At 37.4% G+C, this 17,539-nt stretch overlaps 1 protein-coding gene and 1 long non-coding RNA gene across 7 annotated transcripts in view; both read right to left on the bottom strand.

Annotated features, from left to right (window-relative positions):
- Positions 1 to 17,539, bottom strand: part of LOC108027275 (G protein-coupled receptor kinase 1) — a 284,279-nt gene that overhangs the window by 251,610 nt on the left and 15,130 nt on the right. For 5 of the 6 annotated variants that reach the window (XM_044091485.2, XM_044091484.2, XM_044091489.2 and 2 more), the window contains exons 2-6: positions 16,122 to 16,198; positions 15,999 to 16,072; positions 15,834 to 15,935; positions 15,705 to 15,779; positions 6,271 to 6,332 (exon numbers count right to left, since the gene is read on the bottom strand). In XM_044091485.2, the coding sequence (XP_043947420.1) occupies positions 6,271 to 6,332; positions 15,705 to 15,779; positions 15,834 to 15,935; positions 15,999 to 16,072; positions 16,122 to 16,198 (390 nt within the window). The remainder of the gene's footprint in view (positions 1 to 6,270; positions 6,333 to 15,704; positions 15,780 to 15,833; positions 15,936 to 15,998; positions 16,073 to 16,121; positions 16,199 to 17,539) is intronic. The other variant, XM_050889929.1, reaches the window with a different exon arrangement.
- Positions 12,762 to 15,646, bottom strand: LOC127011800 (uncharacterized). Its single transcript, XR_007765152.1, has 2 exons — positions 15,611 to 15,646; positions 12,762 to 13,143 (listed from the first exon to the last, which is right to left on the bottom strand). It is a non-coding gene; the product is annotated as an uncharacterized LOC127011800 (long non-coding RNA).

Here is a 17,539-nt window from a genome sequence, read left to right as displayed (position 1 = left end):
TTATTAAACTGTTTTCCGTTATTAGATATCGATTGTTGTTAGGTATCGCGTCGATTCCTGTGCGCAAAGGCAAATATCATTATACAAACAACATATTTATGCAAAACCATTTTTTTTTTTATATTTTTTAAAACATACGCTTGGACCCATTACAAAAAAACCTTTTAATTGCATTGTGGAGCTTCTTTACAAATGGAAACATAAACACTCACAATATAAGGAGAGTGGTGAAATCAGAGAATTCGGTCGGTTTTTAAAGTCGCTCCATTTATTTCTCCAAGTTTTCGGCATAAAGCCAAAAGTGCAAAAGGCCATCCGACGTGGAGTATTTGGACACGCACCTGGACATCAGCTGGTGAATAGGAAGCCGTGGACGAACCTGGGAACAGCTTGGTTTGGCGGCCATGCAGCTGAGTGCGTACCGTAGGGAAATTTCGGACGGTTCTTTTAAAAAATAAATAACAAAAACTTTATTATTTATATTTATTCTATTTAATTAAATAATTTATTTTAAATAATAAAGTCTGATCGAAGAACAAAAGGATACTGCGGGTAAAGGTCCAAACTGCATGCAGTACCTGTGCACACGCACTGAACTCCCCAGGCATGGAAATTGTGGGCAGGGGGTCGGGGCATATCATCCTGGCCTGGTGGAGCCGGCTAGTGCCGACGGCTTCCATACGCCATTGTTCAGTCTAGCTGATTGGGTCAACATTGGAGCTGACCCGTTCAACAAAAGCAGTGTAATGGTGAGATCGCCAGAAAAAAGGTGGAGTGCAGGTGCAAATAGTCTGGCAGACAGCCCCAAAAACCTGGGAAGAAGCCAGAGGAGTGGAAACAGGTGAAGCAGAAGGTAAAAAGCACAAGGTGCGACCGCCACGGAACGAGGCGATAGTCATTGCAACTTCTACTGAAGGTTAATCTAAAAAAGGTATATGCTTAACCACAGCAGAAACTGCCAGAATCCGCGGAGGTAAGACTAAGTGCGGTATACGGAGGCACCCAAACCGCCACACAAAGAGTCATGCCCGACTTACGGAAACGGCTCACAGAGAAGGGTAAAATTCGGCAGGGATGGACTTGGTGTAGAGTCCACATACTGGTGGAACCAATCCACTGCGGAAGTCAGAAAAATTTCAGGGAAAGAAGACGAGCTCTTGAAAAAACTATAAAAAAGAGCAAACGAATGTGCTTCAATAATATGTATATGCGAAGAAATAGACTCCAACCCATGGGGCTTTGCATATAAACTCAATACAAAACGGTTTCGGGTATTTAGTAGGCCATCACCATCACCGCCTAAAAAGATAGTGGAAACACTATTTCCGGAGCAAGAGAGTATTGCACAAGCCTTACAGATCGTGCTGAGGGAAGTCCTCCGGGTACTGAAGACAATACTGAACGACAAGGCATCGGGACCAGAAGGAATCCGAATAAAGTTATTAACATTGCCATAAAAGAAAACACAAAAGAGAATATTGATATGTATAACGCATGCGTTAGAGAAGGTATAGGCCACTCTGCTGGCTGAATACAGTAGAAAATATTGTTCAAAGATAAATCCACTGCTGTCTAGAAGGTGCCCTTGTAAAACCCAACTGCCTTTCTGAGATCCAAAATGGTGGTTGTACGGCAATACCGCATAACGGCAACATTGGATGTAAAAAACGCATTCAACTCCGCTAGCTGGTACCACACACTAAATGTTTTGAGGAACTTAAATATCCTAGTGTATACATTATATTGGTAGTCTTGCGGCCGCCCCTCGCCGTTGTCCGTGAGGAGTGGGTGATGAAGTGGCTGTCTTTGGTTGCCAGTGGGTCTCCTCTGTGGCCGATGTGTGGGATTTGAGAACTCCTTCTCCGGGGCATGCGCTAGCCTCGATTGGTGGGCTCAACACTGTTTCTGGATATGGCAGTAATATGATGGGAGAGCTTCTTCCCGTTATTAACGACCCTTAAGGCTCAATAACCACATCAATAATTAAGCTTTCGCTGGAGTTGACTTGACGGAGCTATGCGCTCTTTATTCATATAAAAATCAAACTGAAATTTATAAGCTGTACCATGGCTAAACGTGGCCGGCAGATGACCGCTTGTCATACAAAAATGCGGACACTAGCAGAAAATACATAACTCGCCATGCCAAGAACCAGGCACGGCCACTAAAGGCGTCTTATGCTGAGTCTGATCATTAGGGCACTAGGGTGATCCGAGAAACGCCCAAGATTTGTACCGACTTACGGCCAAGAAACTCCCAGATGCGGAAAGAATCTGCAAAGAAGCTGGGAAACGACAAAGCGCATGTCTCTACTCCGAGGGACTCGCCTTGGCAGCGCACAAGACTGAAAGCAGTCCTAATTAGTAGCAGGCAGAAAGTGGAGACGGCTGCTATTAAAATTTGACAAGACAGGTAGGACCGCGGCCGCAAATTATGGTAAACACTTGGGGACCAGGTCGTAGATTACTGGTTTGCGTCAACGCTGATGTAAGCTGTTCCCATATAAGCCCGAGCTGAAATCGGCACCACACCCACCGCATTTGTAAAAGAATGATTCCAGTTACACAGCCCAGCTAATAGCGTTCGTGACGCGGAAACACTAATAAGTCGAAAGAAAAATGATACAGAAATCTTCCCTTCTTGTAAAAAATATAAGTTGATTAAAAACTTTATAGAAGTAGGGTCGGTTGGTCTAATTTTATATATATATATAAATATATTATTCAAAAATGCCTCGAGGGAGTTAATAGTCTCCCTAGTCTAGTCTTCCAGAAACCTTAAACAATATAATCTGGTAGGTTCATAGTTTTTTCTTGTTCTCGTTCATTATTTAAATTTATCATTTATTTTATATTTGTTTTTGTACAAGTTTTTTGATTGTTTCGGAGCAGCGTTGCCGATCCGAGCTTGAAGAAGGTTCTTCTCAAGCCCAATATACTGAGGAGCTGAAAGTTCTAAGTCTCGTAGCGGCGCTACCAACAGCGGCAGCGCTCACTTAGTCTGGAGCGCGGAGGTATATGCACATACATGACGTCCGCTCGTGTTGCAATTATGCTGACACTTGCACTTTCAGTCTGCAGGCCAAGGCACAGCGAGCGGTTCTTATTTCGGGCACTTAGGCTGATGACCGAGACTCTCAATTGTATAAACACTGCGACAAAGTGTTACAGTGGGTGTCCTTTTAGTACTCTTGGTACAGTGGGTGGTCGATACATATATTTTATATATGTGCATACTACAGAGTGCTTTCGTCGGTCAAATGGACGCTGGTTAAAGCCTTGTCATGGAGCACAATGATCCGTGTTCTCATGATCGCTTTTCGAAATTCTCCAAAGACTCCAAAATTTACTGTCCTACGTTGCTTGAGAAGTAAAGTAGCCATATGACCAGTTTTACCTAAGAAACAGGCGACCATTTTCTTCGAAAAGCATTATTCACGAGCATTATTCATTGAATTTGGGTCGCTTTAGAGGTTTAAAAGCATTGATCCATGATTTGTCATCTGTGACAATTTTATAAACTTTTTTTTGAAACACCACATTTGTTTATATTCCAGAAAATTTTTGCACTTAGTTATGCCTAATGATGGCATTATATGTTAAACCAAATATATTGGAAGCGATCAAGGCAGCAGAGATTAAAATGGTCGCTCATAAAATTTATAGCGCTCAGGGCAGTTAAGAGACAGAATAGGAGCGGCGGACTGAATTAGACGACGTGGAGCTAAATTGGGATCATATATGAGAACATTTAAGTAACTAGCAAAGGTTCATCAAAAAGCCTGCAGGGAAAGGAACCGGTAATATCTGGAAGAGGCAAACGGGTGGCATAAGACCAGATCCGGCCGACCGACACCAAGAACATAGACTTACCGTCTATCTTATAAAAGAAAAGAGACCCGGACAGGCAGCAGAGACGAAACAGGCACCTAAACACGGTAACAGAAAAGACGATACACTTAACCATCGTTTCCATTGCCGTTCATAATCACGGATGGGAGTGGGTGCCCAAACTTGTTTCCTATTGATAATTTGCCGTTAATTATCCGTATATTATTCGTAAAAAGAATTGCTGCTTAAATTTTTTAAAAATTATAAGGTGATCTGCTAAGATGATACCAAGTCAGCAGTAAAAACTTTAAACTTAAATTTTTTTTTAACTGTTATTTTGCCGTTACTTACCCGTTATTATTCTTCTATTATTATTAATTATTCGTAAAAAAATTCATTAAATCGGTTCATTTAAAATTTTTTTTTTTATTTTCAAGCGCTTGTTGTATTAACAAAAAATAACCCTCTTGTAATCTTTAGCTCTTTAAGAATTCCCTTTTTCCCTTTCTTTGAAATTACTACACTACTTTACTATCAAAAAACTGTTATACTTCATCTACCATGAAAGCTGCCAAAACATAATAGTCTGGCGGTGACGTCATTTACTATGTTTATGCTAAAGATTTCATTATTTCTTAAAAACATGACTTAAAATTTGATCCTGTTTATTCGACACGTGCGAATCCATCCCTTTATTCCATCTCAGCTGACAGAGATGACGGACCGATGGAAAAAAGGTGTGACCGATAATTTAATTGATTATTTTATTCCATTAAGATGTAAGAAACTGGTTTGTATTAAAGAAAAATGTGCCCAAACCAGTATTACACATTTTTAATCGGCAAAATTAAAAATGTATATTAATTAGCTTGCTTGTTAAAATTGAGACGTGTTCATGTATTTCTATCGGTCTACAATTCCGATAATTATATAGAGTTACCAGAATTTAATTGTCAATAATTAAAAATGTTGCCTTTTGTCCTATTTTCCACTAAAATTTTTTACGTTACCCAAATATTTATATGATCAATCACCTTTTACATACTTTACAATATACATATGTTCATAACCAATAAAAAGTTATTCGGACGGCAGCCCCCAATTGTATGTCGACACAAAACTTTGTATTTTAAATGTTATACTGGTAAATAGTGTTTTAATGATTTTATTTTACATCTTAATAGTCAGACTATGATTAATAGGCAGGTTTCATGGTAGACAATGTTTCACAATCCTGTTAAATTTGCCTGCGTATCTTACGAATAATTAACGGCAGCATATCAGTTAAAAACATTTTGGGAAAGTTTAAGTTTAAGGAGTTATACTGATAATACTTCAAACTAACAACTTTTTTTTTTTTTTAATTTCAAGAATCGACCAACTAAATTAATTCTTTTACAAAAAATTAACGGATAATAAACTTACACAAAAGTTTAAGTTTAAGGAGGTTTACTGCTTGTTGATATCAACTAAGCTAAACACCTAATGTGCTTGCTTAAGTTGAAGATGTTGTGCGTTAATCCACGTTTAGAGAAGAACCCTTTTTGAGTTTTTTTTTAGGTAATAATTTACCTAATAATTTAAAACATGAACGGAAATTAACTGTAATGTACACCCTTCCAGCGCCACGACTATCTATTTATTTTGCTTGCTCAAGCTGAGTAACGGGTATCTGTTACTCAGCTTGAGGAAGCAAAATAAAAATGGAAATATATAAGCAGCAAAGAAATATACTTAATTTTTTTTTTGTTTTTTTTTTTTGATGAATGCATTATTTTTGAAGAATATTTTGTCAAGATTTGAAGATAATTAAAGCAAAATTGTTGAAGTTATTATTGAAGTGAGTATTTTTATAAGTGCCGGATTTTCGTTTTACACCTTTTTTTTTGTTAAATACCTAAAAACTCATATTTTCAAAGTCGGTGCCCATCATAACTTCAAAACTACATCACCGATCCTTTTCAAATTTTAAACACTATTTCTGTGCAGATTTTACAAGGTAACGCTGTCGATTTTTTTGTTTTTAATTCCGCTCGTACAAATTAGACGATTTTTTTTCTCAGTCTTCAAAAAAAAATTAAAAAATCTTAATTTTATAAAAAAAAAACCCACAGCGTTACCTAGTCTTAACTATTATCTAACGAATGACATAGAATTTTTGATTTCATATGATCCAGCGATGAGTTATGGGCGGCACCGCAATTCAATTTTTTTCGAGACAAGTCCGTTGCCATATTTTTGAGTACTTTTTAAAAGTACTTAAAAGTACTTGTAAAAATTGGATAAGATATGTCACTCTGAATATATTCATTCATTTCGCTGAATATATTCATTTTAACTGTGTCGTCAGGAAAAAAAAATCATGTTTTCTTCCTGATTATTACATAATCATAAAAACTAATAGACCACATGGGATTAAAATCAATAAATAAAAACTTACCTCTCTAAAAATTTTTTAAACGGCCTTCCTTTAAGTTGTGTGAATATTTCTTCCATGTATGGCTGTATAAATAAAAATTGGAATATTATTCGAGCTGTGGTAAGTTTTTTCTTATTTCAAGATTTTTTGAGTTTCAGACAAAAAATAATTACTATAGAATATAAGGCACAAAGCTGCCTGTCACAATATAAAACGAGCTAGAGCCGTAAGTTGTGTTCTGTAAGTAAAAACAAATCAAGCCTATAAGGCAGCAGTGTAAGCAGTTTTGATCTGTGCTTTATAGAAATTTAATCGTTTATTATTTTTTCACGCTGCACCAAGCTAGCAAATGGAGCTTTAAGAAACCTCTTCCGATATGACTATACATGCATTTTGAGGCATGTGTCTTAAAAAATATTATTTGCTCAAGGAGAATCATATACCCTATATGATTCTCGAGCGCACTAGTATAATTAAAAAATAAGCTTTGTTCCATTATCCGCGAATTTTGCGTTTATTTCAAATGGAAGTGATGTTACCAACTATCTTTTTTAAGAACTTCTAATAGATACCTTTTCGGTACTTTTAAAGCTTTCTTGAATAGTATTGGTTCCATGCTCATCACTTCAGTTCCGCAGTCCGTTCGCCGGGACATATCCGAGGGCAAAAAGCTTTTTTGTTTTTTCTTTCCTAAAACTTTATGCTGCTGTCGACATCAGCAGAGAATTAAGAGCAGCGTAGAGAGGGTTGACGAAAGCGGTTTGGCAAGGCAGACCTTCGGAGATTACCCTCTCTTTTGTGTGTCCTATAATCTACCTGCCCGCGGCTTTCAGGGAGACAACCTTCGGCCGGTCCTTTTTTTGCATTACTCCGTTATGTTCAGAAAGAAACCAAAAGAAGAAGAACCCCTGTTGCATTCTGTTATGAAAAAAAGTTATGAAAATAAAAGCAGCAGCTGTTCAAATTGTGCACTGCGACACGTTATTAATAGAAGTGATATTTAAAAAAAAAAACCAAGTCTGGCAAGTGCTTGCTTAAGTTGAAGATGTTGTGCACGTTTAGAGAAGAACCCTTTTTGAGATTTTTTATAGGTTTTGTAACATAATCCAGAAAGTTCTGGTTCTGTTACCCGAAAGTGACGTGTTGAAATCCCTCAAAGGGATTTTGAAAAGGTAAAAATACAAGTATACAGGTAAAACATGTAACACATGGCCTTATTTTTTTTCAAGAGCGGAAAAAACGGACATCCCATAAAACTTTCTATATTGTGAAGTAGCGCTCTTAGAGCCTACTAAAAAGTGGATTAAGCATTAAATTCTTGTGAGCGTTTCCAAAAATTCTGCTAAGAGAGGTAATAAACGACTAAGACGTAAGGTTCTTCAACAGTTCTATATGAACCGCTTTCATTGAAAAACATTTAAGAACTTCATTAATTTGTAGAGCTGCCTGCCATGCGCTTCAGCGGTACTCGAATTGGACCAAGCAGATCGACTGGTCGGCAGGGCAACTGACTTGGATACGGCCAATCGACAGGTATCCCACTATTTGCAAAAAGAAAAGAAAGTTTATATCGGAAACTGCACTCGTGTTGTGCATTGATCAACCTAAACTGATAAGAGCGTGCTGTCGTGTCAACTTGCGTAAGAAGGTGTTCGATGTATAATTAAGCAAAAAGATTCCCTTAAGGGAGGCCTGCATAAGAGGCATGAAAAGATTTATTCTTTTCAGAAATTTTTAGGAAAGGAAAAACATTTTTTGATTAAAACAAATTATTATAGTATTTTGCACCCAATGGTGCTCAGCTCAACCAGCACCCAACAAAACACTACCAGGCGCTCAGCGTCAACCACTGGTTATGAGAATTGCTGATCAACATGTTATAATCAATGTGAACGGTTTACTCAACGTTTCACTAACCCGACGGCGCACTGGCCCACCAAAATGTGAGAACATTGTTTCAGTGTCAACCGAGTCAGCTACGCTAACTGTTACCATCACCCACTGACCTATCCTAGAAAATAACTCATATCAGTAAACTTCCGTGTTCTAAGTAGTATATAAGCAAGTACCAACTTAAGAATAAATCAGTTATCGACGCACTCATAACTCTTCCTACCATTTAAGCGTCCCCGTGCCAGCGATAACACGCTCACTATAACCCCCTTGTCCCGCGGCGTGACTAGAAGTGCCTACTTCGGTTATGCACAAACATTGGTGACAACCACAACTTGATCCAGCTCCACAGAATACGTAGCTTACTCAAGCTTCACAGCATACCACAGCTTGATCCTGCTCCACAAGATACGCAGCTTACACCAGCTTCACAGGATACCATAGCTCATCCAGCTTCACAGGAAACACAGCAGCTTGAACTAGCTTCGTAGGATACGCTGCTTACTCCAGCTTCGCAGGACATACATCAGCTTGATCTAGCATCGTAAGATACGCAGCTCGATCCAGCTTCACAGGATACGCAGTTTTTTCCAACTTCACAGGATACCAAGCTTCGTCCAGCTCTTCAGGACTCACAGTTTCATCCGGCTTCACAGAATTCTTCGATTCACACCAACTTCAACTTCATTCATTGAGGAAACAAGTCACAAAAGAATCGAGTTGTACAAACTATTACTAGACAACCAAAATGAGCTACAAGAACAGATCCAACAGCTCATAAAGAACTTTGGCAAGGATTCTGCCGAACGACGCCACCGAGACGGTTATTGTTTTAGTAAACTAAGCGATCTCTGGCAGCAGTTCTGTGACATAGATGAAGAAGTTCAGCAAGCAGCATTACCCACTGGAAATGGGTACCTCGGCTGATCTAGAACAACCCAAAGGACCCGTTAGTCAAGCAAATCAAATGTGACTTATCAATCGGCGCCGCTATTCGTCAACTACAGAGACGGTGCAACAAATTAGAATCATCTCTTATTCTTTCATTAAATTCGCCAACCAACACCCCAGCTTTACAACGATACCTGGGGGTCCAATGGAACTTATTGAGAAAGGCCCATGATGACCTCGATAATACGCCTGGAGCAGAGGCAGCCGCCACAGAAGAGGTTAAACGATTTCAGACCTTATATGAAAAATATAACATGGCCTTGCTTCGAGAAAACGACTCTCTAATGAGACGAAATCTGTCTCTACCACTGTTGTGACGATTGCACCCGATCGTCAAAGTTAAGCAGAAATCTACTCTGGGGGTCACTTTGTAAATAAAACTTAGAAATATGTTGAACTTCATCAATTGTAATCAGATGTATACTTTCAATCTTTGACTTATTGTTAGTCTTTAATTTACAAATTAGGAAATATAAAAACTCGGTTATAAAAAACGCTACCAGCTTTTCTTTCTGTCTCCTTCGTATTGTGTGCGCTGCTTACATTAGCAGCAAAAAATCTAGCATTCGCTGTTAAAACTGCAGTTGTCCACTGCTTCTCAGAGGTGCCAGAAAACAGCTGTCAAGATTCTTATAATCGACAGAAACACCCGTTCATGCCGCCCCCGATACTGGATCCAGTATTCAAAACCTTCGACCATGCTGAATTCTAAAAAGGTTGAAGTGTGTTATGGAGTGAATGCGGGTATATTCAAAGGTGCATGGGTTTTGTACTTGAACTAGACTCTTCAGTGAATCTTGGCAAGGGTAAACGGCAAATCTTTGACACAGACCTCTTGTATATACCCGTTTAGGTCTTGATTGTAGCTACTCGAACGAGCCCATCGGCCCCAGGATGTGTGTCGATGATTCGCCCTAATTTCCAGTCAGAAGGATCAGTTCGATCATCCTTGATGATGATCATATCGTTACGCTGAAGATTGTCAGTTTCGTGGCGCCACTTGGGACGCGCCTGCAGATGAGATAGCCAATCTGCACTCCATTTTCTCCAAAAGAGGCGAAAGATCCTTTGACCATTCAGAAACTCTGTGTTTAGTGAAGAATCGTTAAGGCTAGGCTCAGGAAGGTACATCATCGAATCACCAATTAAAAAATGTGCCGGGGTGAGAGCTTGCAAATCATCTAAGTCAGTCGATTGATGAAGATGGGTTTTAACAGCTTTAACGTGGGTTCCCAGAGTTTTCCAAAGCTTGGACTATGTGGAGGATTGAAATGCCGCTGAATGTTTCAACGAGTAAGTTCAGGAACTACTGTGTCTTCAATTCCTTGGTCCACAGCTTTTAGGACTTGTCGGATGAGATAAAGTTGGTTCCACAGTCGCTGTATAGATGTTGACAAAAGCCCCTACGGCCGATAAAACGCTACAGGGCCCACAGAAAATGGTGTGCCGACATTCCCGTGACCGCTTCCAAATGAATCGCTTTGCTCGTTAAGCAAATGAAAACTGCAATGTAAGCTTTATAGCAAGTGTGTTCTCTGAATCTTGATGACTTTATCTGAATCGCCCCAGTGTAATCCAGTTGCTTCGAACGCCCATTTCGCTGATCCAATACAGCACTATCATTGCATTCGTTCAGTAGGGTACGGAGATTGTGTGATGTGATGGTTGAAGTTGATTGATAATCCATTCGGCTACGGCTCCGGATAACTCAACTTTCGGAATTGTTAGCGGCTTAACAGGTGTGACTCGACTGCGGGCGGCTAAGTTAACCTGCACGGAACCATCCGTACAACTAGCTCGGAAATAAGCGCATGCTGCAGACGCCATGGATGATCCGACACAAAACATGTGTAGTTGCAAAGTCGAGACATGCCTTAGATCGTAGCATAACCAACGAGGGATGTGTATTTCTTGAATGTTGGGGAACTCTTGAATGATCTGTCTACACCGCTCGGAGAGTTGATCTGGCACTGAGTCGTCCCAATCTAATGATGCAATGAAGTATATAAAAAGGACTTGTCTTTAGAAAACGAATCTCTAATAAGTCTAAATTTGTCTCTGCCACCAATCATTATTCCCGAGTTTAATGGCGAATATCTAGATTGGCCCCGGTTTCACGATTTATTTGTGGAAATAGTGCATAATTAACCATACTCAGCCAGCCAGAAGTTGCATATTCTGCATGGCTCACTCCGCGGTGAAGCCAAAAACATTTTGACAGATACGACCATCTCGTAGGGCGGATACGACGACACCTGGCAACGACTAAAAGCCAGGTACCAAAACGGCAAAATTTTAGTCTTTGCGGCAATAGGAGGAATCGTCGATTACGTGCCTATTAACAGGTCTGGGCATCAGCTTCGAGCACTACAAGACACAGTGCGAAGGAGTTTCCGCACTCTTAAAAACCTTGACATCTGCACAAAATCCTGGGATCCAACTCTGTGTTTTATTATTAGAAGAAAACTAGACCAAAAGACTCTAGCTTCTCTGGAAAATTCCGCGGATGCACTAACAGAAATTCCAATGTTAGGGAGTGTACTGTCGTTTATTGAGCTCTTGCAATGTTCGCACCCACGGGTTCTCGGGGGTGACTAGCACCCAACAAATCAGTACCAGGCGCTAAGCGTCACCCACTGGTTATGAGAATTGCTATTCAACATGTTATATTCAATGTCTCACTTACCCGACGGCTCACTGGATAAAATCAGCCCTTGTTTATAAGTCATCGACATAAGAGTATGTAAAGCTAAGGGAGGAGAATCAAAGAGGAATGGAGCACATGCCGTTCCATAGCACGTCACGTTCTTGCCATAAACATATCGCTGATACACATTTTAGTAATGCCTGCCGTCATTGCGAATGTATACAACTGAATTAAAGAAACGTGGCGTTTATTCAATGCTATATAGTTGGCCCCACCAAAAGAATATAATTATAATAAGACTAGGGACAAACAATCTCTAAATTGTCAGAACCCCCAACGCCATTTGCTGCACCTGTGCAGATCATTTAAATCTCTGTGTCAATGCGGGCTTATAAGACTTTATATAATATTATATTTTCAATAGTTTACCTTCTAGTTAAGCCAAATATTGATTGCAAATTAAAATCACTCTTTTGAGGATGAACCATAACATTATAAAGTTTTTTTAGGTTCAACTAGAAGATAGTTTTATCCCGAATACAGTACATTTTGTCTCGTTCTGATACGACGTTTATTTTTTCGCCAACTATGTAAAATTGTAAAAATAAAAAATTGAAAAATCGCCCGTCAAAGTTTTCCGGCCGCTTAAATACCTATTTCAGGCTTCCTCACTATTTCTCCCGTGACTTAAAAAATATTTTGATTTTCCTCCTGAAACTTTAGGGACAAATTCTTGGTGTAATGACTTTTTCTTGCTTTAATTTTATTTTTTTTTATGCGACATACACGCTGAATGAAGACTCATAGCATTGAAAAATTACAGATCTTATTTTTTTGCTTGTCCGACCGATACCTAATTATGGATCCCCCGTCTGCAGTCCCCAATACGGTATTCTTGTTGATTATATCAAATCTGTACAGAAGAACATTTTGCTTTATACCGACTATGCTGGGATGGTAGTAGATTTATCCTAAATAACATACCCTGCCTAGCTAACCGCCGAACGATGCTTGGAAGAAGTATGATTTATAACTTTATTCAAAGTTAAATTTGTAGCCTTGACTTGGCTAAGCTTTTCTGTTCCATACAGATTATAAATAAATTACATTTACATAATTTTGACGTGCATAAACCTTTTAGAGTACCATATTTTCACCATAATAAATAAAAAGATTAATATAAAATTTTCTTGCACAGGATCCTCTTTTTTCCCTCGAAATATATCTTATTTTTTTCTAAGCGTCAATCATCCCGCGAATTCGTCCGTTCGGGAGATGTGGCCATAGAATGCAATAGGTTTGGAACGGTCATTTACCGTCCGTCGAACCTCGTAAGTCACTAAAAAGCTTCGAATGCTAATAATTTCTGAACAAATAATGCTACGAAGACTTGCTATATGTCTCTGAAAAGATAATTTAAAATTGTCTGAATATAATAGATTTAATAATAATTTTAATAGAGTTACGACAAAAAGTTCTTTTTTAAAACCATCTTTTGACTAGTTTCTCAAAATAGAACCGAACCGAGATATATAACACTTTTTGCATTAAAAATTACGGTTCGGAAGCTTTTAAACGATAAAAAGAGCAACCCACTTCTCTTCAGTATGGAAAGTATTTTATTATTTGATTACATGCCCAAAAGTACGCAACAAATATTTTTTAATTCATTCATTGACTAAAATATTCCAAAGGAAGGAAACTATCTTCAGCCAGACGACGTTTTTATACTTTTGCAGAAGTAGTAAGATTCCGTCACACTCTATTGACTAAAAACTAACTACAGACGACTATATCATATAGCTGCCATAGGAACGATCGAAAAATTAGTAGGAAAACATGAAATAAAAATGATATCTTTTGTGTTTTTTAACATATAACCTTATATGCTTGAAAATAACATTTTTTAATTAGTTCTGAAATTCGAATTAAATTTTATTAAAATCTGACGACTATATCATACAGCTGTCATAGGAACGATCGGATAATTGGTGGGAAACAAATTATAGCTTTGGGGCGTTTTGACTTATTATCTTATAATATTGGGAATATAAATTTTTATATTTTTAAGAATTTCGAATTCAATTTAATAAAAATCGGACTACTCTAACGAATTGATATAAAAAAAACGATCTGACAAAAAGAATGAAATAATTTTTATTTAATATCTATGAAGTCAGCAACAATCCTTAAATATTTCACATGGTGTTACTAAAGTTGATAAGCTAAGGTATACAAACATCGGCTTGGCGAAATTAACTTCCTTTCTTATTAGTTTTACAATATCTTACAAAATTGATTTTATTAGCGGTACCGTTATGGGTCTTCGAGTGGGCGTGGCATCCTGCTGAACTAATTTTGCGCTGTCGCAGAACTAAAAAAAAACCTGCTTGCCAAATCCCTACTTTCTATATTTTAAAGTTTTCGAGATCTCATCGTTCATGATGAACCGACAGAACTAATTAAAAAATGTTATTTCCAAGCTTAGAAGGTTATATGTTAAAAAACATCGAAGATATAATTTTTTTTAATTTTTTCCCCGGTAGTTCCTATGAGAGCTATAAGATATAGTGGTCCGATCGGGCTGGTTCCGACTCACATACTACCTGCAATAGAAAGAAGACTTTTGGGAAAGTTTCAGCCCGACAGCTTCAAAACTGAGACTAGTTTGCGTAGAAACGGACAGACAGACGGACGGACAGACGGACATGGCTAGATCGACTCGTCTAGTGACGCTGATCAAGAATATTATGGGGTCGGAAACGTTTCCTTCACTGCGTTGCAAACTTCTGACTGAAATCATTATACCCTCTGCAAGGGTATACAAATTATTTACTAAAGTTGATTATTTCTTATAACTGCAAGGGTATACAAACTTCGGCTTGCCAAAGTTAACTTCCTTTCTTGTTTTTTGCAAAAATTTATTTGCTTCATTAAAACATTTCGATTGACCTATTATTAATATTTGCCACGCCCACTCTAACGCCCCCAAATGCCTTGCTTCCTTGTTTTTTTTTATAAAGACCATCAAGTGAAAGATGTTTTTGGTGAGAACGTAGTTCCGACCGGAAGGTCACCATACGCAACTCTCGCCCTAGGGCACCGCATTCAGAAAAGTGGGTGAACTATTTAAATGAGTTCGATGTTGCTGCTCAATATACCCCAAGTGTTTTGAAGTATCCGCTGTTTTGAGCCCAAAGAGCTCCTTATTTTGCTTGATATTCTGGACCGATAGTTTCTATGGCAGCTATATGATATAGTCGTCCGATTTTGATAAAATTTAATTCGAAATTCAGAACTAATTTAAAAATGTTATATCCAACCTTAGAAAGCTATATGTTAAAAAACACCAAAGATATAATTTTTCAATATTATTTTACCACTAATTTTTCGATTGTTCCTATGGGAGCTATATGATATAGTCGTCCGATTTTATACAAGCTTAGAAAGGTATATGTTAAAAAACATGAAAGATATAATTTTTTAAATTTTTTCCCCCAATAGTTCCTATGGGAGCTATAAGATATAGTTGTCCGATCCGGCTGGTTCCGACCTATATACTACCTGCAACAGAAAGACGACTTTTGGGAATATTCCAGTTCGATAGCTTTAAAACTAAGAGACTAGTTTGCGCAGAAACAGACGGACAAACGGACATGGCCAGATCGACTCGTCTAATCACGCTGATCTTAACTGCGTTGCAAACTTCTGACTGAAATTATTATACCCTCTGCAAGGGTATACAAATGGAATTGTAATTATTGATATAGTCCGACCATCCATTAAGAATGCATAAGCAACAAAAGGAATCGACGCTAGATTGCGCTGTTCCGGGATGTACAATGTTCTTTCCATCTTCCTCGCGCTCACCTTTACATCGACTATAACTTTCTTTCTTGATTTTACTGTACTAGTAACACGTTAAAATAGTTAAATTAAGGATATTTTTAATACAAATACTTGCCTCAAATAAGTTAACCGGAACTTCATTTTTTAATAAATACTTCTGAACACTTGCAACAGCATTTTTTGAGTACTCCTAAAATAAATTGGAGTATTACAAATTTATTAATTTCCAATCAGGGCTACTTGCATAGGTGTGTGACAGCATTTCCTCCATTATAAAATTATCATAAATTTCCCTCGCCATTTTTTTTCTTTCTTCGTAACATTCTGTTTTTTCAAATATTTTTATCTGAAATGCAAAACATGAAAAAAGTATTAAAAACCTTTTTTGATCAAATATAAAATTTTGTACCTGTTCAAAAAATTTGAGTTGCTGTATAGGTTCATCTGAATCGTATTCGCAAAAGTCTTTAAACAGCAAGTAACCTGCCAATAACTTAATTTAATTAAATAACTTTTGTTGCGAAATACATACCTAATACTTCGTTGAATATTTTATGAAAATTAAGTTCGCTTTCCTTTTCCAAATACTTATGCATTACACTTCTAACGCTGAAAAAATGTATTAATTTATTAGTTAAATTAAATTTAAAAAAGGGACAAGTGACCACGGAAGTTCCATCACTGAGGATTTGAATATGTACAGGGGTGTCGCATAAATCCAATCGAAAGCGCACTTTACAGAAGAATACTTAAAAAACCATACTTGCAAAGCAAAGCCAAAGCCAAGTAAATAAATAAGGATAAAGGACCTACGACATATTCCAAACCAAAATTTGGTGTTTTATTGAAAGCCACTTATAGTTTTGAGTAGTACTTATAGTTTTGAGTAGCCATAGCTAACACAATTTTACAATTTATTCCAATTAAAAATTAAGTATTCTATTGAGAGCCATTAGTTACCCAATTTTAAATACCCATATATTTAAAAATATTAAATATTTATTGAATTTTCCGTTAGAAATTTCCACTTTCGATCTTCCACAAATGTTTTTAAAGTATTTTCTATTTTCTTGAAATCGATTGACCACTGCTTTAACTTCGGTTTAAACCAATTTCATGAGAAAAGTATATTGGATTTGTTATAGCAATGAGTTATGAATTTCGAGTTTAATTTTATCCAAATCGGATACCTTTATCATATAGCTGTCATAGAATCAATCGGAAAATTGGTTGGGAAATAATATGAAACAAATTATAGGTTCCGAGTTTTTTTTGGCATATTATCTTATAATATTGGGTATATCATATTTTATATCTTTCAGACTTTGGAATTAATTTGAATAACTGAAGCTAGCAAAAATTCTTTAAAATTTAAAATGGTGTTACTAATGTTGATTATTTCTTATGACTGCAAGGGTACATAAACTTCGGGTTGCCGAAGTTAACTTCTTCTTATTTTTTTTTTTCTAAATATAATCATATTTTAAATAAGTCCTGGCAACCTATAGATTATTAGGTCTTACGGTATTTTTGCTAATTGTCGCTACAAGCACGTCGTTCTAGTTTTGTTCGTCGCATCGGGTCTTGCTAAACCTTTTCGAAAAGCGCTTTGTATGCGCTAACACTTGTTTGACTTATGATTGCTTCCTGGGGTCGGAAACGTCTCATTCACTGCGTTGCAAACTTCTGACTGAAATCATTATACCCTCTGCAAGGGTATAAAAACACAAGTTTATTTGCACTATATAGGTTGCCTCGACTTATTTAACATTTGACAACATTCAGGAGTAGATAATAAAACAAACAAGAAAGGAAGTTAACTTCGGCAAGCCGCAGTTTGTATACCCTTGCAGTTATAAGAAATACTCAACTTTAGTAACACCATGTGAAATTTTTAAGGATTGTTGCTGACTTCAGTGATATTAAAAAAAAATATTTTATTCTTATTTT

Source organism: Drosophila biarmipes, unplaced genomic scaffold, assembly GCF_025231255.1.
Source record: "Drosophila biarmipes strain raj3 unplaced genomic scaffold, RU_DBia_V1.1 ptg000009l, whole genome shotgun sequence".
Taxonomy (NCBI): Eukaryota; Metazoa; Arthropoda; class Insecta; order Diptera; family Drosophilidae; genus Drosophila; species Drosophila biarmipes.
The sequence above is the reverse complement of the archived record's forward strand: the minus strand, read 5'-3'. Positions and strand labels throughout refer to the sequence as shown.